At 40.3% G+C, this 15,208-nt stretch overlaps 1 protein-coding gene across 3 annotated transcripts in view; it reads right to left on the bottom strand.

Annotated features, from left to right (window-relative positions):
* tdp1 (tyrosyl-DNA phosphodiesterase 1) overlaps positions 1-15,208 on the bottom strand; it is a 32,376-nt gene that overhangs the window by 11,958 nt on the left and 5,210 nt on the right. For all 3 annotated transcript variants that reach the window (XR_008386754.1, XM_053632698.1, XM_053632697.1), the window contains exons 6-13: positions 14,858-14,892; positions 12,561-12,653; positions 8,425-8,595; positions 8,267-8,345; positions 7,670-7,855; positions 5,091-5,139; positions 4,546-4,612; positions 3,598-3,705 (exon numbers count right to left, since the gene is read on the bottom strand). Coding sequence is in view for 2 of the 3 variants with exons in the window: in XM_053632698.1 (XP_053488673.1) it covers positions 3,598-3,705; positions 4,546-4,612; positions 5,091-5,139; positions 7,670-7,855; positions 8,267-8,345; positions 8,425-8,595; positions 12,561-12,653; positions 14,858-14,892 (788 nt within the window). In the remaining variant the exon portion in view is untranslated. The remainder of the gene's footprint in view (positions 1-3,597; positions 3,706-4,545; positions 4,613-5,090; positions 5,140-7,669; positions 7,856-8,266; positions 8,346-8,424; positions 8,596-12,560; positions 12,654-14,857; positions 14,893-15,208) is intronic.

Genomic DNA, 15,208 nt, shown 5'->3' with positions numbered 1-15,208 from the left:
CCTGATTTGGGCGGTATTCTGCACTGTATAAGCGCAATTTTGTAATGTCACAAGATATATTCACATGATCCAATCACATTCAGTATGCAAATCGACTATGTGACTTTATCTGGAAACGTAGCCACAACCCTCAGGTTAAGCTATCTGGTTAACTTAGCCAGGAATAGTGCTGACAAAATGTGACAAATATGAGCCAATTTAGCAACAGATAACTAGCCTGCTAGATATTTTCGTCTGCGGAAAGACAATGGGGTGTTATAAATACGCATGTATATTTTGATTGAGGATAAATAAAGGTGTAGAGATGTTCCTAGGCACTTTTTAGTAGTTTCTTGGACGTGGATTATTTTAGTGCTTTAAAATGTTCACGGGTACTTGACGGAACAATGACATCGACTCTGAAATATCTCGAAATATGCGTCTATATTTCAGAAGACCTGTACAACACGGTGGATTCACACCAAAACGCCAAAAAGCCATCGTCTCACGTTACAGATGCAATCGCTTGGACAACAACCTTTAATTCTTCAAACATTACACAGCAGCAACGCTGTGAGAGCTCCCAGGGTCTGGGGAGAGCGAGCTGGAACGCTGATGGAGGAGTGAGAACGTACTTCGAGGCCATGTCCGACTCAAGAGGCTTTAATCTTCATGAAAGAGAAGGAATAACTTGGTGCTGCTGATCTCCTCTAAATCCACTCCACATCCCTGTGTAAATGTACCGAGACCCACTCTGCACACTCTCCAGGCTGATGCACTCCGCCTAGCAAGTGAAACTTAGCAGGAAATATAATGGATTCCGCAATGTCCTCCGATTGTTCATGGAGGAGGAAAAAAAATCTAACCAGAGACCTTATTATTATCGCTGTACTTTTTCCTAGAAAGCGATCAGATCAAATGGAAAGTCTTCTGAAGTATTGCGTCTCTCAGATTTTGCTCCTGAAGACACACACACACAAAATCTTCCAGACAGAAGTGTTCACGGGTTGTGATTTCTCAGTAACATGACAAGCTGAGTTTTTTGTATTATTAACTTCGAGAGAGAGAGAGAGAGAGAGAAAAGAGAGAAGCTAGTGATGGAACAACTTGGTAACAGTAACCTTGCTTCATCACACTACCCTGTTGTTGATTATTTTCCTATACCAGCACATCTCCATGTGTTTTATTCCTCTTATACCATTGCAGTTTGCCAACAATTTAAATATTATTTTGTTTATGAACTTACTTCGCACCCTGAATCTCCAGGGGGATAAAAACGCCTACCCTAGTTACACCATGATGCATTCTATTTTTTTTCTTTTCTTTTTTTTTTAAAGAAGTGTTTGTTTCTCGAGTCTCTCCTGCAGCCCTCCTTCTCTGACTCTTGACACGTGATTTGAAAGCTGTTCGATGTGAATCGTGCACCAGTGCCACGCTTCGTCACGTTTTACAGTCCACAGGGTACTCCTTCGCTCCACTTGAGCATCGATTGTTAGGGAGTGACAATTCCGACATGCAAACACAATCCTGGTCCTGTGTCCGAGACGCAACACACACACACACACACACACACACACACACACTCGCGCAATAAAGCCTCATAAACACGAGAGCTTCAAAACAGCGCAATAAAGGCAGAAGGTTATGACTCTGCTGCTAGGCGATGGCCAGTGAAATAAGGTGCACCAGAAGCCTGACTAAACGCGGATAAATAGAGTCACGTGAATAATACATACACTGATCAAACACACACACACACGGTTGAGAAAATGAGCTTTGTGTCACACTGAAGAAATTGGCCGTGAGAATTTTTCTCTCGAGATGGCGTCAGGTTATTGGGCTGGGAGAAACAGATGTGTATTCTTTGACCTTTCTTTAAAAAAAAAAGAAAGAAATGACACCATATGCCCTGCACCTTTACTCCAAGGTGACGGCGTATGCTGCATGAGCGATCGAAGCGGGCCTTTTTGGACAGTTCTCAGAAAAACAGACTTTATCGTGTTCCCGCTGTATTCAGCTCAGCACTTTCATGATGATGAGACAAACGGAGAGACACGGACTCGGCGTTATTACTTGTGTGTGTTGTGTCTAAGAGTTACGAGTGATAAATAATTACAGATAATTGCTTGTGAAGATCAAAAAACACATGGCTAAATTTGGCTTTTGTTTGAGGTTTCAGACAGAGAATGAGAGAGAGGCTGAGAAAGAGAGGAGAGAGAGACAGTGACCGAGAGATATATAGAGAGAGACGGAGGAAGAGAGAGAGAGAGAGAGAGAGAGAGAGAGAGAGAGAGATGGAACGAAACAGGGACAGACAGGCAGAGAGCAAGAGAGAGAAACTGAGAGACAGAGAGCAGAAAGAGACAGACAGATAAAGAAAGACACTGAGGGAAAGAGAGAGACACAGTGCCAGAAAGAAACACAGAGAGTAGAGAGAGAGAAACTGAGAGTGTGAGAGAAAGAGAGAGACAGTCCCAGAGAGAGAGAGAGAGTGAGAGACAGTCCCAGAGAGAGAGACAGTCCCAGAGAGTGAGAGACTGAGAGTGAGGGAAAGAGAGAGAGACAGTCCCAGAGAGAAACACCGAGACTGACAGTAGAGAGAAAGAAACTGAGAGTGAGGGAAAGATAGAGAGACAGTCCCTGAGAGTGAGGGAAAGAGAGAGAGAGAGAGACAGTGCCAGAGAGAGAGGGAGAGCAGAAGGAGAGAGAGTCCCAGAGAGGGAGGGAGTGATAAGAAGAGAGAGAGAGAGAGAGAGACAGTTCCAGAGAGAGAGGGAGAGCACAAAGAGAGAGAGAGAAACTGAGAGTGAGGGAAAGAGAGAGAGAGACAGCCCCAGAGAGAGAGAGAGAGGGAGAGCAGAAGGAGAGAGAGAGAGAGACTGAGATTGAGGGAAAGAGAGAGAGACAGTCCCAGAGAGAGAGAGGGAAAGCAGAAGGAGAAAGAGAGAGACCGTAGTGAATTCCAGCTGTTCCATATAACATTATGGTATTTACTTAATTCCATAAATGAAGTAACTGATCATTAATCGGTCATTTTACTGGGTTTGTTCCAGGGTTCCCAGGTTCGATCCTGACCTCCAGTTTCCCCCTTTCTGGAGTTTCACTTGTTCTTGTTTTTATGGGTTCTCTGGTTTCCTCCCACCTCCAAAAAGCATGCCGGTAGGTAGATTAGCTTCTCTAAACTAAACCCTAAGGTGTATATATGTGCGTACATGGTGCACTTAGATGGACTGGCATTCCTATCCAGGATGTATTCCCGCCTCACACGCAGCGTTCCTGAGACTCGCTGTGATTGGTCCTCGCTCATAAACTCAAGACGTCGTGGTGCTGAAGTACAGGGGAACATAGAAGGTGCTAGTGAGCATCCATTTGAAGCCCAAATGGTTAACTCCTCTTGAATTCCTCTAATGCTGATTATATAGGTTGGTGTTTGATTTATTAGGGATTGGTGGGTGTGGCTACAATTTTCATAGAATTTATAGATCCTTCCATTTTTGATGAGTGTAAAAGTGACAACATTAACAATAAGGAAGTGAAGAGATGTTATTCTACAAAGAGTTTAAAATGATGTTCACGGGGGACCTCAAAGTACGTTTTAATTAAAGGTCCGAGTCTAACCTCGTAACGAGAAACCAGGCCAGCTGAGAGAAATCCGGCGACGTCCTCATGTAGGTCTTGATGTGGGGCATCGCACTGCTCCTGCCTGAGGTTTCGGCTCTCCATCCACTGAGACAGACAGAGAGAAAGACGAAGAGAAAGAGGGAGGTGGAGAGAGCGAGAGAGAGAGAGAGAGACAGGCAGGGAGAGATGGAGGAAGAGAGTAAGGGAGAGAGACAGAAAGAAAGAGTGAGTGAGAGAGACAGACAGAAAGATGCATACAGCGACAGAAGGAATGAGAGAGAGAGAGAGAGAAGGAGTGAAGAAGAATGAGAGAGAGAAGGAAATTTTGCAGTACAACAAATGACCGATATGAGGTCACAAACTGCCAGTCTATTTCAAGATTTTTTTTTATCTTGTTCTTTTTTACAGATACAGAAATTATTTCAAACATACACAGTATGCAATTTATCCTTTCCCCCCCCCCCTTCTTCTTTCCCTCTTGTTTGGAAACTCACACTAACTTCGATCCAGTTGTATTTCAGGACTTATTCAAGTCATCTAATGAATATTAATGAGCGCTGGGGCTCTGCTTCTGAATATTAACGACCAGCGGGCATTCGGAGTGAAAACAGGCTGAGAAACACACTCGACAGTGTATAATTAAAAATACATGAACACGAGTAAAACATCATTTGAGATGCGTTTCAGAGACACTCAGGAAGAACGCAAAAAAAAAAAAATGGCATGATCGTAATGGCATCGTAATAATCCGTTTCTGCTTTCTAAGCCAAAATGAAGGCAGCTGTGAAACAGTTATCGTTCAATTTAGTGCCGAAGTAAACGATCTTTTAAAATGTCCCTGAAAGGGCACGTATGGATGTGGATGACTCTTCAGAGAGGCTCCTGGCATAATGAGACGCCAAAACCACCGAAGATGGACAAACAGGAGAAAGGCGGAGGACTCACTGGAAATAGGAATGGAGCCAGATCTGCTTCTGTGCTGTCTGTATACTGTAGGGTAAAGAACCTCCAGCTGCACAGAAAAATTAGAAATAACATTTAATAAGTAATAAAGCCTCTTTCATTCAATATCGGCAAAATATGTAATAATTCCTGAGAAAATCAGAACCAGATTTTGGTTCTTAGACAAGTTTTGTCTGTAATTTGGTACAATTTGAAATAATAAATAAATAAATAAATAAATACTAAAAAGTAATTATATATCTATACAGTAAGAAATTTCACTTGATAAGATTATTAAAAAGAAATAAAGATTGATTTAATAATTATTAATTAAATTATTAATAATTATTTTAAAACAATCTATATACAGGATATTTGACTTGAAAATAAAATATTTATTTGCATAGTATAGTTAAGGTATTTAAAGCAGCCTCTTCTCCAACACAGGAAAAAAAAAAAAAGGTGTCTTGACTGACATATGCAGATTTCAGCGATTTAAAAGAAATATTTCTAATATTTATTAGAAGCTAATTCTTGATTAATGATACCTGGGTAGCCTTCCAAACTGGTTCGGACATTGTTCACTGAAGGATAAACCTAGAAAAAAGAAAGAGGAAAAGAAGAAGAAGAAGAAAAAAATGTCATAACTTTGATTATAATACAGTGCTGTCGTATTCTCGATTCTGATTGGTCGGAAGGTGGTGATTAATTTCCTTGAACAGCAGCTCTGATAGTAGTGCATCTACAAATCACATGTTTATATTAATATTATAGTGGTATGTAATCGTTTCTATAGTAACAGCTGATTCGCAGGGACGTCCACTGTGGACGCTTCACGTAAACGGATTAAAAAAAACAAAACGTGCGTAATTGTTGATACGGATTAAACCTGGAGCTAATTCTCAATAAGACCCTGTTACACAGCTGTGTGAGCTGTAAGGCTGAACGCTGCACACAATCTCTCTGATTTATCACCGCATGTCTTTAAACCCCTGGCGTGCCGGTGCAGATGGCCGTTCAGCTGGTTCGGCTCTCACGACAGAGCGAGGAACATCTCTTAGTTTCCCCTCTATTAAAAAACGCGGAGAAACGACATCTCGGGAGCCGCAGGAGCAGACGGCATACGGATTAGAGTTTAGTTCCTGCTGCTGAAATCTCTGCAGAAAAAAAGAAAATTAATCTCACAGCTTGATCCTTCGCTTTTTAATATCGCAAAGCATTTATTCAGCACCTAGTAGGGGTGTAGCAATCAGGCCATTTGACTTATTACTGAAAAAAGTACAGGCAAATGGTGTGTAAAAAATAATATCATTTTTATATCATATTTTTATGGTTTCATCAATTATTGAATCGTTCCCGTGTGAATCGAATCGCGTTGTAGCGGATTCAGTGGTGTCATCAAATAACGGATCGTTGTTTTATGAATCGAGCGGAATTGTATTGTATCGTAGCACATTCAGTATTATCATCAAATATCGAATTATGAACCGACTTACGAATCAAATCGCATAGTACTGTGTCGTAGCAAATTCTGTGATGCTGTCAAATGCTGAATCATTTCATTGTGAATCAAATCGTATCATAGCAGATTCAGTGGTATCGTCAAATATCTGAGCGTTGCTTTATGATACAATGTGATTCGATTCATATCTGATTCAGTGGTATCGTCAAAAATCAAATCGTGTCATATCATAGCAGATTCGGTGGTGTTCTCAAACGTCGAACCGTAGACTTACGAACTGAATCGTAACGTTTTTTATTGTAGCAGATCTTCGAATACTGGATCGTTGCCGTATGAATCAAATCTAATCGTATCATAGCAGTTTCAGTGAGATCAAAAAATACTGTATCATTGCCTTATGAACTGAATCGTAGCAGATTCAGAGGTATCTTCAAATATCGAATCGTTTACCTTATGAATCAAATTGTATCATAAAATGTTGAATCAGATTCAGTGGTATCGTCAAATATCGAATTATCAATCAGCTTATGAATTGAATCGCGATGTATTGTATCATAGCAGATTCACTGATGTTCTCAAATATCGAATTGTTACCTTATGTACCGAATCGTAACGTTTTATATCGTAGCAGATTCAGAGGTATTGTTAAATACTGAATCGTTGCCTTATGAATCAAATCGAATCGTATCATAGCAGATTCAGTGGCATCAACACATACTGAATCATGCCTTATAAAGCAAATTGTATCCTATTGTATCGTACCACGTTGTAGCAGATTCAGAGGTACCGTCAAATATCGAATCGTTGCCGTAGGAATGGAATATCGTTACAAAGTAGGTTTAGTCGTAAAAAGTGAAGAAAAAAAAATAATAAAAAAATAAAAGCAACACATAGCTACAAGTTTAGCTTCAGTTTGTGCTTCAAAACACGGTTCGACTCGGTAACGCCACACAATTTCATAAAACAACAGAGTAAATCTGTTTTTAAAATGAAACATACATAGTGATTGTGTAACTCCGCCTTCAAACTGTAGGCCACGCCTCTATGATGGAGCTGAGTGTAATAAAATTGTTTTTCCTCTCCTTTTTTTTGGATAACAGTGCATCATGCTAAACTGGTAGCTATAAGCTTCCTTTACTTGCCCATTAGCTGTGTAGTTCCAGTGAAAGCTAAAGAAGATACGTTTCAGACACCAAACCAAACTAATGCTTTTTCTCCATTTTTAGAGATGTCAGAAACGACAGAAGCAAATCTGTGCGATAGTAAACAACTCCACAAATCTGTGCTCTGTGTGTGTGTGTGTGTGTGGGTGTTTTAGACATTTTGCAGATTGCTGAGCCTTTACCAGGTGTGTCATTAGATGAGGGAATAAAACAACCCCTGCAACGAGATTCAAAAGGAGCAGTTATTTCATTTGGTGCAGCACTTTGCTGTGAACGTAAATAAATCTGCCATCTCATTGCGTGGAGTTCCGCCCGACTGCTCTAATGAAGTCGTCAGGGCAAACAAAGTGCCCATTTATCCTAATGGGGTTAGGAGGAGGAAATGTTCTGCGTTCATCTTAACGTCTCTCCAGGCACACGGACCTTAATCAAGAGAGAGCTAAAAGGCAGGAACGGCTCTATTAATCGCGCCCGTGTTGGCGAGGTCTTCGAAAACACTTACCAGCAGGAGTGGTGTCTCTGGGACGGTTAACGGTTTCCCGCTCTTGCCTAACGTCGTCAGCGTACGCTGGAACTCCGCCGAGAGCCACTTGGTCTTATCCAGGCCCATAGAGCCGATGCTGGAGAACTGACCAATCACGGGCCACTTCTCGGCGTTCTGCTCTGGATGTGCGTGTTCGCTCAGCAACTGGACAGGAAACTTTGATTAGAAACATATGGAACAAATACAACTTCAAAAACATATAGGGCTGGCACAACGTAAACGCAGCGTAAACTCCTCTGTCCTGAATTCCATCACATCAACAATAAAAAAAATCCCCTGCAAAGATCTCATAAGTGCAATTTGGAAAGGTTAAACTGCAAATCTAGTAAATTAGCCTCTAATGGGCTTCATTTACAAACACATTTGCCTAAAAATTCATTAAATCACTCAATAAAAATGTGTCTCTAATTAAGGTTTATTAACTGAACTCAACAACTTCCCGCTATATTATAACAGGGACTTCTTTTACGCCAAGTCTGGGGAGTATTTTTTCTTCAGTACAGTGAAATAAGTCAGAATTCTCCTCCTCATGGGATTATCTCAAGTCTCACATACCTTCCTCAACTTTAAGTGACCCCACTTCTCCATGTTGGATCCCTGAAACCTTCCCGGTGTGGAACCAATAAGGTAGATCCTGCAAGGAAGAGTCGATGAGTACAGACGGCCGTGCTGAGGGTTTCACGTCCAGGCTGAAGAACAGCGTTCGGCCTCACCTGGTTTCTGACAGGTCGTGTTCTTTGATGCGCTCGATCCACTCGGCCAGCTCCGGGGCTCGGTACGCGTTCAGATACTCCAGAAGGTCTCGTTTGAAGTGTGTAGGAGACTCGCCGGCCGTCTCGGGGCTTCCTTCTGGTAACCGTGGGTACAGAGGGCTCATCCACAGTCTGGGGGAGATGCAGAGAGGAGGTTTATCATCAGGGAAATATCTGCAGTTATCGTGCTAGGTGACTTCCTTGAAAGAAAGAGAGAAAGAAGGGAAAGAAATAAGGAACGATGGAAAGAAAGTCAGAAGAAGGTGGAATGAAAAAGTAAGAATGAAAGAAACAGAGGATATGTGTTACCACGGAAGTATCTGCAGTTATTATGCCAAGCTGCATCCTTAAAATAAACGAACAAATAAGGAAGGAATGAACGAAAGGGACAGAAGGAAAATAAGATGGAAGGGAGTAAGGACAGAAGGAAGGATAGAAAGAAAGATGGAGGAAAAGCGTGATAGAAAGAGGAAGGAAGAAAAGAAAGACAGAAGGAAGCTACAAACGAAAGAACGGAGGAGGGAAAGAGGAAAGAAAAATGAAGGAAAGAAAGAAGGAATGAAAGAAAGAAAGAGTAAACGCATGATAGAAAGTTAGAAGGAAGAAAGAAAGACAGAAGGGCGGAAACTGAGAAAGAAGGAAGGAAAAAAAGTCAGACAAAAAGAAAGATGGAAGGGAGGGAGGAAGAAAAGAAAGAAAGGAGGAAGGAATGGAGGAGGGAAAGAGGAAAGAGAAGGAACGAAAGAAAGAGTAAAAGCGTGATAGAAAGATAGAAAAAAGAAAGAGAAAAAAGACAGGGGCGGAAACCACGAGAAGGAACGAAGGAAAGACAGACGAAAAGAAAGATGGAAGGAAGGGTGAAAGGGAGGAAGGAAGAAAAGAAAGACAGAAGGAAGGACAGATGAAAGGAGGGAAAGGGGAAATAAAAAAAAAAAAGAAGGAAGGAAGGAAAGACAGACGTTTCCCTAACTGAGTGATGTTGCCCACTCAGCTGAAGCGGTTGCTTTGTTCATTCCCTCTAAAGGAAAGCTGAGAATCGCTGTACATTTAAAAAAAAAAACAACAACTCCAGTGCACATTAATGTTACCAATCACACTGAATGTCTGTAAATTATCATTAAAATGATGAGAAACTTGTAAACATAACAAATGGCACCTTTAATATAGCGAGAGCAGAATTAAACAGTGCACTAAAGCAGCACACGGTGCGTAACGCGCTTCTCCCCTGTGATGAAGGAGGATGTGTCCTGATTAAAAAAATCACAGGAAGACAGTTAGTCAAGTTATGACACGAGACGAAGTGAGACGCCTCATCTCACACACGGCGAGTGGCTAACAGGAAGTGTACAGACTATTCACTGGATAAAGAGTTTATTTATTTAAACATTCAAGTGAAATGTTGGACAGCTTTACTGTTTATTAAACTATTTATTAAAATAAAATCACTCGAGTTTCATAAGAGAACACAATAAAATGCTCCTAAATTGGCTAAACATGGAAATGACGAGTTGTTTATGACAGCTAATGAGTAAATAATTTGTGATTACTGTTTAAGCCATTGTCATGCAGCACTAAAAGCGAAGTAAGGGTGGGTTAGTTTCTTGTACGTTTATCGTATGTCAGGATGAAGTACAGAAAACTGCCTTTTATTACTGTGGAGATTGCTTTTTTCATCTCGTTCTGAGATAAAAGCTGGAAACCGAGATGAAAACCGGTGATTTAATGATGATGCAAGAGCAGGAAAGTGAGATTAAGATTAACCTCAACTGCAACCACTGCTGAGCGAAAATCGGAGGAAAGAACGAAGGAAGGAAAGAAGGTTAGGAGGAAAGAAAGAAAAAGGAAAGGAAGGCTGGATCTGCTTGAGAAAAGTCACCTGAAACATCAGAGGAAATGATGACAGACAACACAGTTTGAGCTGTAAAAAGAAAAACAGCGTTACATAAGAGCCGGTGTGCTGAGCTGACGGCAGTGGTATTGAGCGGTTATGGTATTGAGCGGTTACGGTACTGAGTGGCGGTAGTATTGAACGGTTACGGTGGTGACGGTACTGAGTGGTGGTGGTATTGAACGGTTACGGTACTGAGTGGCGGTGGTATTGAACGGTTACGGTGGTGACGGTACTGAGTGGTGGTGGTATTGAACGGTTACGGTACTGAGTGGCGGTGGTATTGAACGGTTACGGTGGTAACGGTACCGAACAACGAGAAATAAAGCCGCCATATTTTAGAGAAATTACATTACAACAACGAAAAAATGCCGACTGGTTTCATCACTAATCAGCATTAATGAAAAAAAAAAATCAGAAAAGCGTTTTTCCCCACCGAGGACCTGAAAGACGAGTCGACGGCTACATGAATAACAATGAGCGAGGGAACAAGGCAGGAATAATGAAAGGACGCGCGGGATTAGACGCAGTCTGACGAGGGAACAGCAGGACGTTAATGAGGGCCCTTGTACCTCTTTGTGTACGATGTCTGAGAGATGAAGGAAATATGGCACTCGAGAGAGAGAGAGAGATGTCAGGACATGGAGAGGATGAGGAGGAGGAGAAGATTCGCAACACGTTCATAATCAACACTACAAATCCAGATTCGTTTAGCTAGCGATGTAACTCAACTGAATCTCTTTATGAACGGGCTTCAGTCAACAATAATAAATATTTATTTTATTTATTATTCCAGTACCACACCTGGCCCTGATTACTGTCGTCACATTTTGGCTTCTTTAAACAATTATTCAAAATATCGGCTGTGATATTGACGAGCTTGAATAAAATTAGCACGTCTTGTGTATTTATTCTGGAAAGGCTTGTATTTATATCCGTAACGTTTTGCGTTGTTTATCGCAGATGTCATTTTCCAACACAATCTCCATTTTGTAACGCAGTTAAGTGTTCCAGCGTTTAAGAAGTGTCCGGATTCCTCTAGAAAAATTTTATTTACGTCGTGCTTAATTTATTATTTAAAAAAAAAAAAAAAATGCAACTCGTTCTTTATTATCTCGTATTATGCTCATAAAGAATTTTTTTTTTAAATGTTTATTTAAAATGCAACAAAACCGTCATTTAATTTCTAAATAATATAGTGTAAATAAATCATCTTTATTTCACTATTAAACAAACGTAATCAGGTTATTAATCTGCTATTAGGCTGATAAACCTTTAACCTGTTATTATAATAATTATTATTTATTATGTAGGAAAAAAAAATCTCGTTTTCTGATTATTTAAAACGCAACAAAACATTCATTTAAATTCTAAACAATTAAATAATATACATTTTAGCCACTATCAGGCTTTTGTACCTTTAACTTATACCTTTATAATACAATTATAATAATTATTAGCATTGGTATTACTTATTATTGTTGTTGTTGTTGGTCTGGCGTAAGGAATAAATCTCTCGAGGGCCAATATAAACAGCCTACCTTCTGTAGGAGATGGTCATGAGAGCTTTTACTGCTAAATGTTTCGACTGAGACACACACACACACACACACACACACACACGCTGCGTCTATACGATTAAGGGAATCCCTGCGATTCATCCAGACACACAGCTGTAATCAGTAATCGGTCTGTTCTGAAGCTACAGTCATCTTTTCATGCGCTCTTGCTTTACAAGGCAAGTCGTGCAACGTGTGATTTTCTTACACACATCAGAAACAAACAGTCAAATAAATAAATAAAAACCACACACAAACAACTAATTATAATCACGAGCGTGTGAGAATGCACACCAGTGCGGATAAGTGGCAGTTTGTGGACAGTGTGTGTCCGGAGTGAGACTGGTTAATGCAGATACACACAAAAAGCTCAGTTCTACTCTATTAAAACCTATTTGGAATAAATCAGCTTCATTTCAATTTCCACAAAGCATCTGCTCGCCGTGTTGTCATGGCAACTGACCAGAAAAAATAAATAACGACCGAACGTTAAAACTGTCAGACAGGCTTTATATAATGTGGCTTTACATAATCAGATTACAAAAGAACTTCTGAAGAGATCGAGGGCTAAAAAAAAACCTCCAAACAAAACAGATGCTACATTTCTAAATTTGTATAAGTGTGTGTGTGTGTGTGTGTGTGTGTGTTACCCTTGTGTCTTCTGGTACCAGTCAGCCTGGATGAGGTTTGACGTCAGGACGATGACTCTAAAGCCTTCCTCGTACCACAAGAGCATCATCTTCCTGGAAACGGAGCACACCTTTCACACTTCCGCATGCACTTTTTTTTTCAAGCATCAAATACCACAGGATACATCGTCATTAAACGATTTTCATTAAAACGGTTAACAAACCCGATAACGAGCCGTTTCTTCCCCAAAAAAACGACAAACCTTTTCGGTTCTGAAACCAGCTTCCTGTCCCACAATGGTACGTTCGCAGCGTCCCATTTCCGTATTTGGGGTTTAAAAAAAAAAAATTGCTCAGAAGCGCCCCCTATGAGCTACTGGGTAAAGCAAACATACACTGTGAACCCCTTACTAGAACCAATCAGAGCAGAGAGCAACAAGAATACGCTTTTTTTGTTTATTTATTTACATATATTTATTAATTTATGTATGTATGTATGTGTGTGTGTGTGTGTGTGTGTATATATATATATATATATATATATATATATATATATATATATATATATATATATATATATATATATATATATATATATATGCACATATTTATCATGTCCTATATGTTTATCCTATTTGTTTGCCAACTATTTAATTACTTTTTTTTTAAAGTATATTTACCGTTTAAACATTTTGAAGCAAGACGCTACACAGAACGTTATTAATAAAGATAGAGCCACATCTGTAATTTAATTTGTTGTCCGGCAGCATTACGTTTCCGACTTCAGAGGGGAATAAAGCCTGCTCGCATCTCCCACGCTTCCTCCCACTCACTTGCTCCTGAATAAAACATGTTGACCCTTTAACACACGGTGAACTGGGAACGAGCTTTGTTACAATTCGGCGTTCAACGTGCGGTTTAAACTCGCTGCCGTTCAGTCGGACCGCGGTGTGGGGAACAGTCGATCAACCCTCTATTCAGAGGTTAAACACATTCTTCTTACCCTTGCTGTTGAATTCTGGATTGTGATTGGTCAGAAGGTGTTGATTCGTTTTCTAGGACGGAAGTGCAGCTGCAAATCCCAGTTTTACATTAACACGCTATTGTCGTTTCTATAGCAACAGCTCGTTCAAAAACATGCGTAATCGTTAATAAAAGTCAATAAAGTTAACGAAAGGTGTATAAAGTGATCATGGATAGACACGCACAGTGACATCTTCACGCTAGCGCTGGGGATTCGGCTCTTTTCGGTGAATCGGATCGTTTGACTCGGATCAGATTTTAAAAAAAGGAAAAAAAAAAAAGGAAGAGTCGAGTCGTTTGTAAATGACACACGAATCACTATGACACGCAGGAAAGCGGTTAGCGCATGTACTTCAGGTTTTCGACTTAGGCATATTTTAACTGTACATGTGACTTAATTCATCCATCTGTTGTGTTTATCCTTTACACCGATAAGCGCTTGTTCTTTTCTGCTTTGGGCTCTCATGCGTTTCTGTCTAAATTTAGAAACAAACCATAGCAACAAAGTGGCTGCGCACACAATCTGCATTCGAATTCGCTGAACAACAGAAAACAGAACCGTCACGTTAGCAGGAAAGTTTTAATATCATTTGTTACGCTGCCTTGCAAAATAATCTTTTTGTAGATGAGGAAATAATAGAATACGAGTGAATACTTTTGTATGACTTCGTTTGACGCAAATGTATTAATAATGCGATATTTTCGGCTCGTGGACATTGTGCTTCACAAAGGAAGAACTAATTATCTTTCAGATAAAACAAAGCGCATTTATTAATCATTTTATTTGTAAATCAGTCCGTACAAGATTTCGCGGAGTTTGTTTGTGATCGTTGCGGCCAAAAATGCTTGATTTTGCTGCGACTTTTTAAAAAAATTTGATATATATATTTTTTGGCGGAAAACTACTCGAACTGGCGAAATCGCCATCGCACAAAATAGTTTTGCGCGTTCTTTCGCAGTGATGTTTGTTGGTAAATGAGACCTATTAGCTGTACTCATGTTCAATGCACGTGAATCAAAGAGGGCTTTGGCCGAATGGGCTTTCGTCTCGGCTCAAATCTGCGGTAATTTTGAAAAATTGCACGCTCCTGCGAATATTTTGGAGTTTCCTTGATTTTGGGTTCATTCCTGCGGTCACAAAATCCTGGAGGGAGGGACTGGTAAATAGAAGGTTAATGGTGAAATAAAATCAGACTAGGCAACGAACGAAAGGATCGAAGGTTTGCTGCTGAACCTGATTCTAACGTGAAGATATGTTGATATTTATGTGAACGTATTCGCGGAGAGATACTTACGTGTGATGAGTCCCGAAGGCGATATCCAGCTTGGCCTGTTTAAAAACAAACAGTTTAATTAGACTGAACTCAACGCGCAACACACGTGTTATTCGACCCAGTCTTGTCCCAGCTATGTTCGATTTCCGAACCGGCTGCAAAAGTCCTGCATTTAAAGCTCTGAATGGTTTGAGCGCTTTGTTCAGCTACTGTTAATCTCAAATGATGTTTTCTCCCAAAATTCAGACATCAGGAAGGCTCTATTTTCCAAATTCAGTTCCAGTCTTTGCTTGTTTGTTACCGGATCCGATTTCTGATGTGTTTTCTCTGATCCACCTTTGTTTTTTTACTGGTATCGGTGCCATCACTAAC

The sequence above is a fragment of the Ictalurus furcatus genome, chromosome 9, assembly GCF_023375685.1.
Source record: "Ictalurus furcatus strain D&B chromosome 9, Billie_1.0, whole genome shotgun sequence".
NCBI lineage: Eukaryota > Metazoa > Chordata > Actinopteri > Siluriformes > Ictaluridae > Ictalurus > Ictalurus furcatus.
This window is presented reverse-complemented; position numbering and strand designations above follow the sequence as displayed.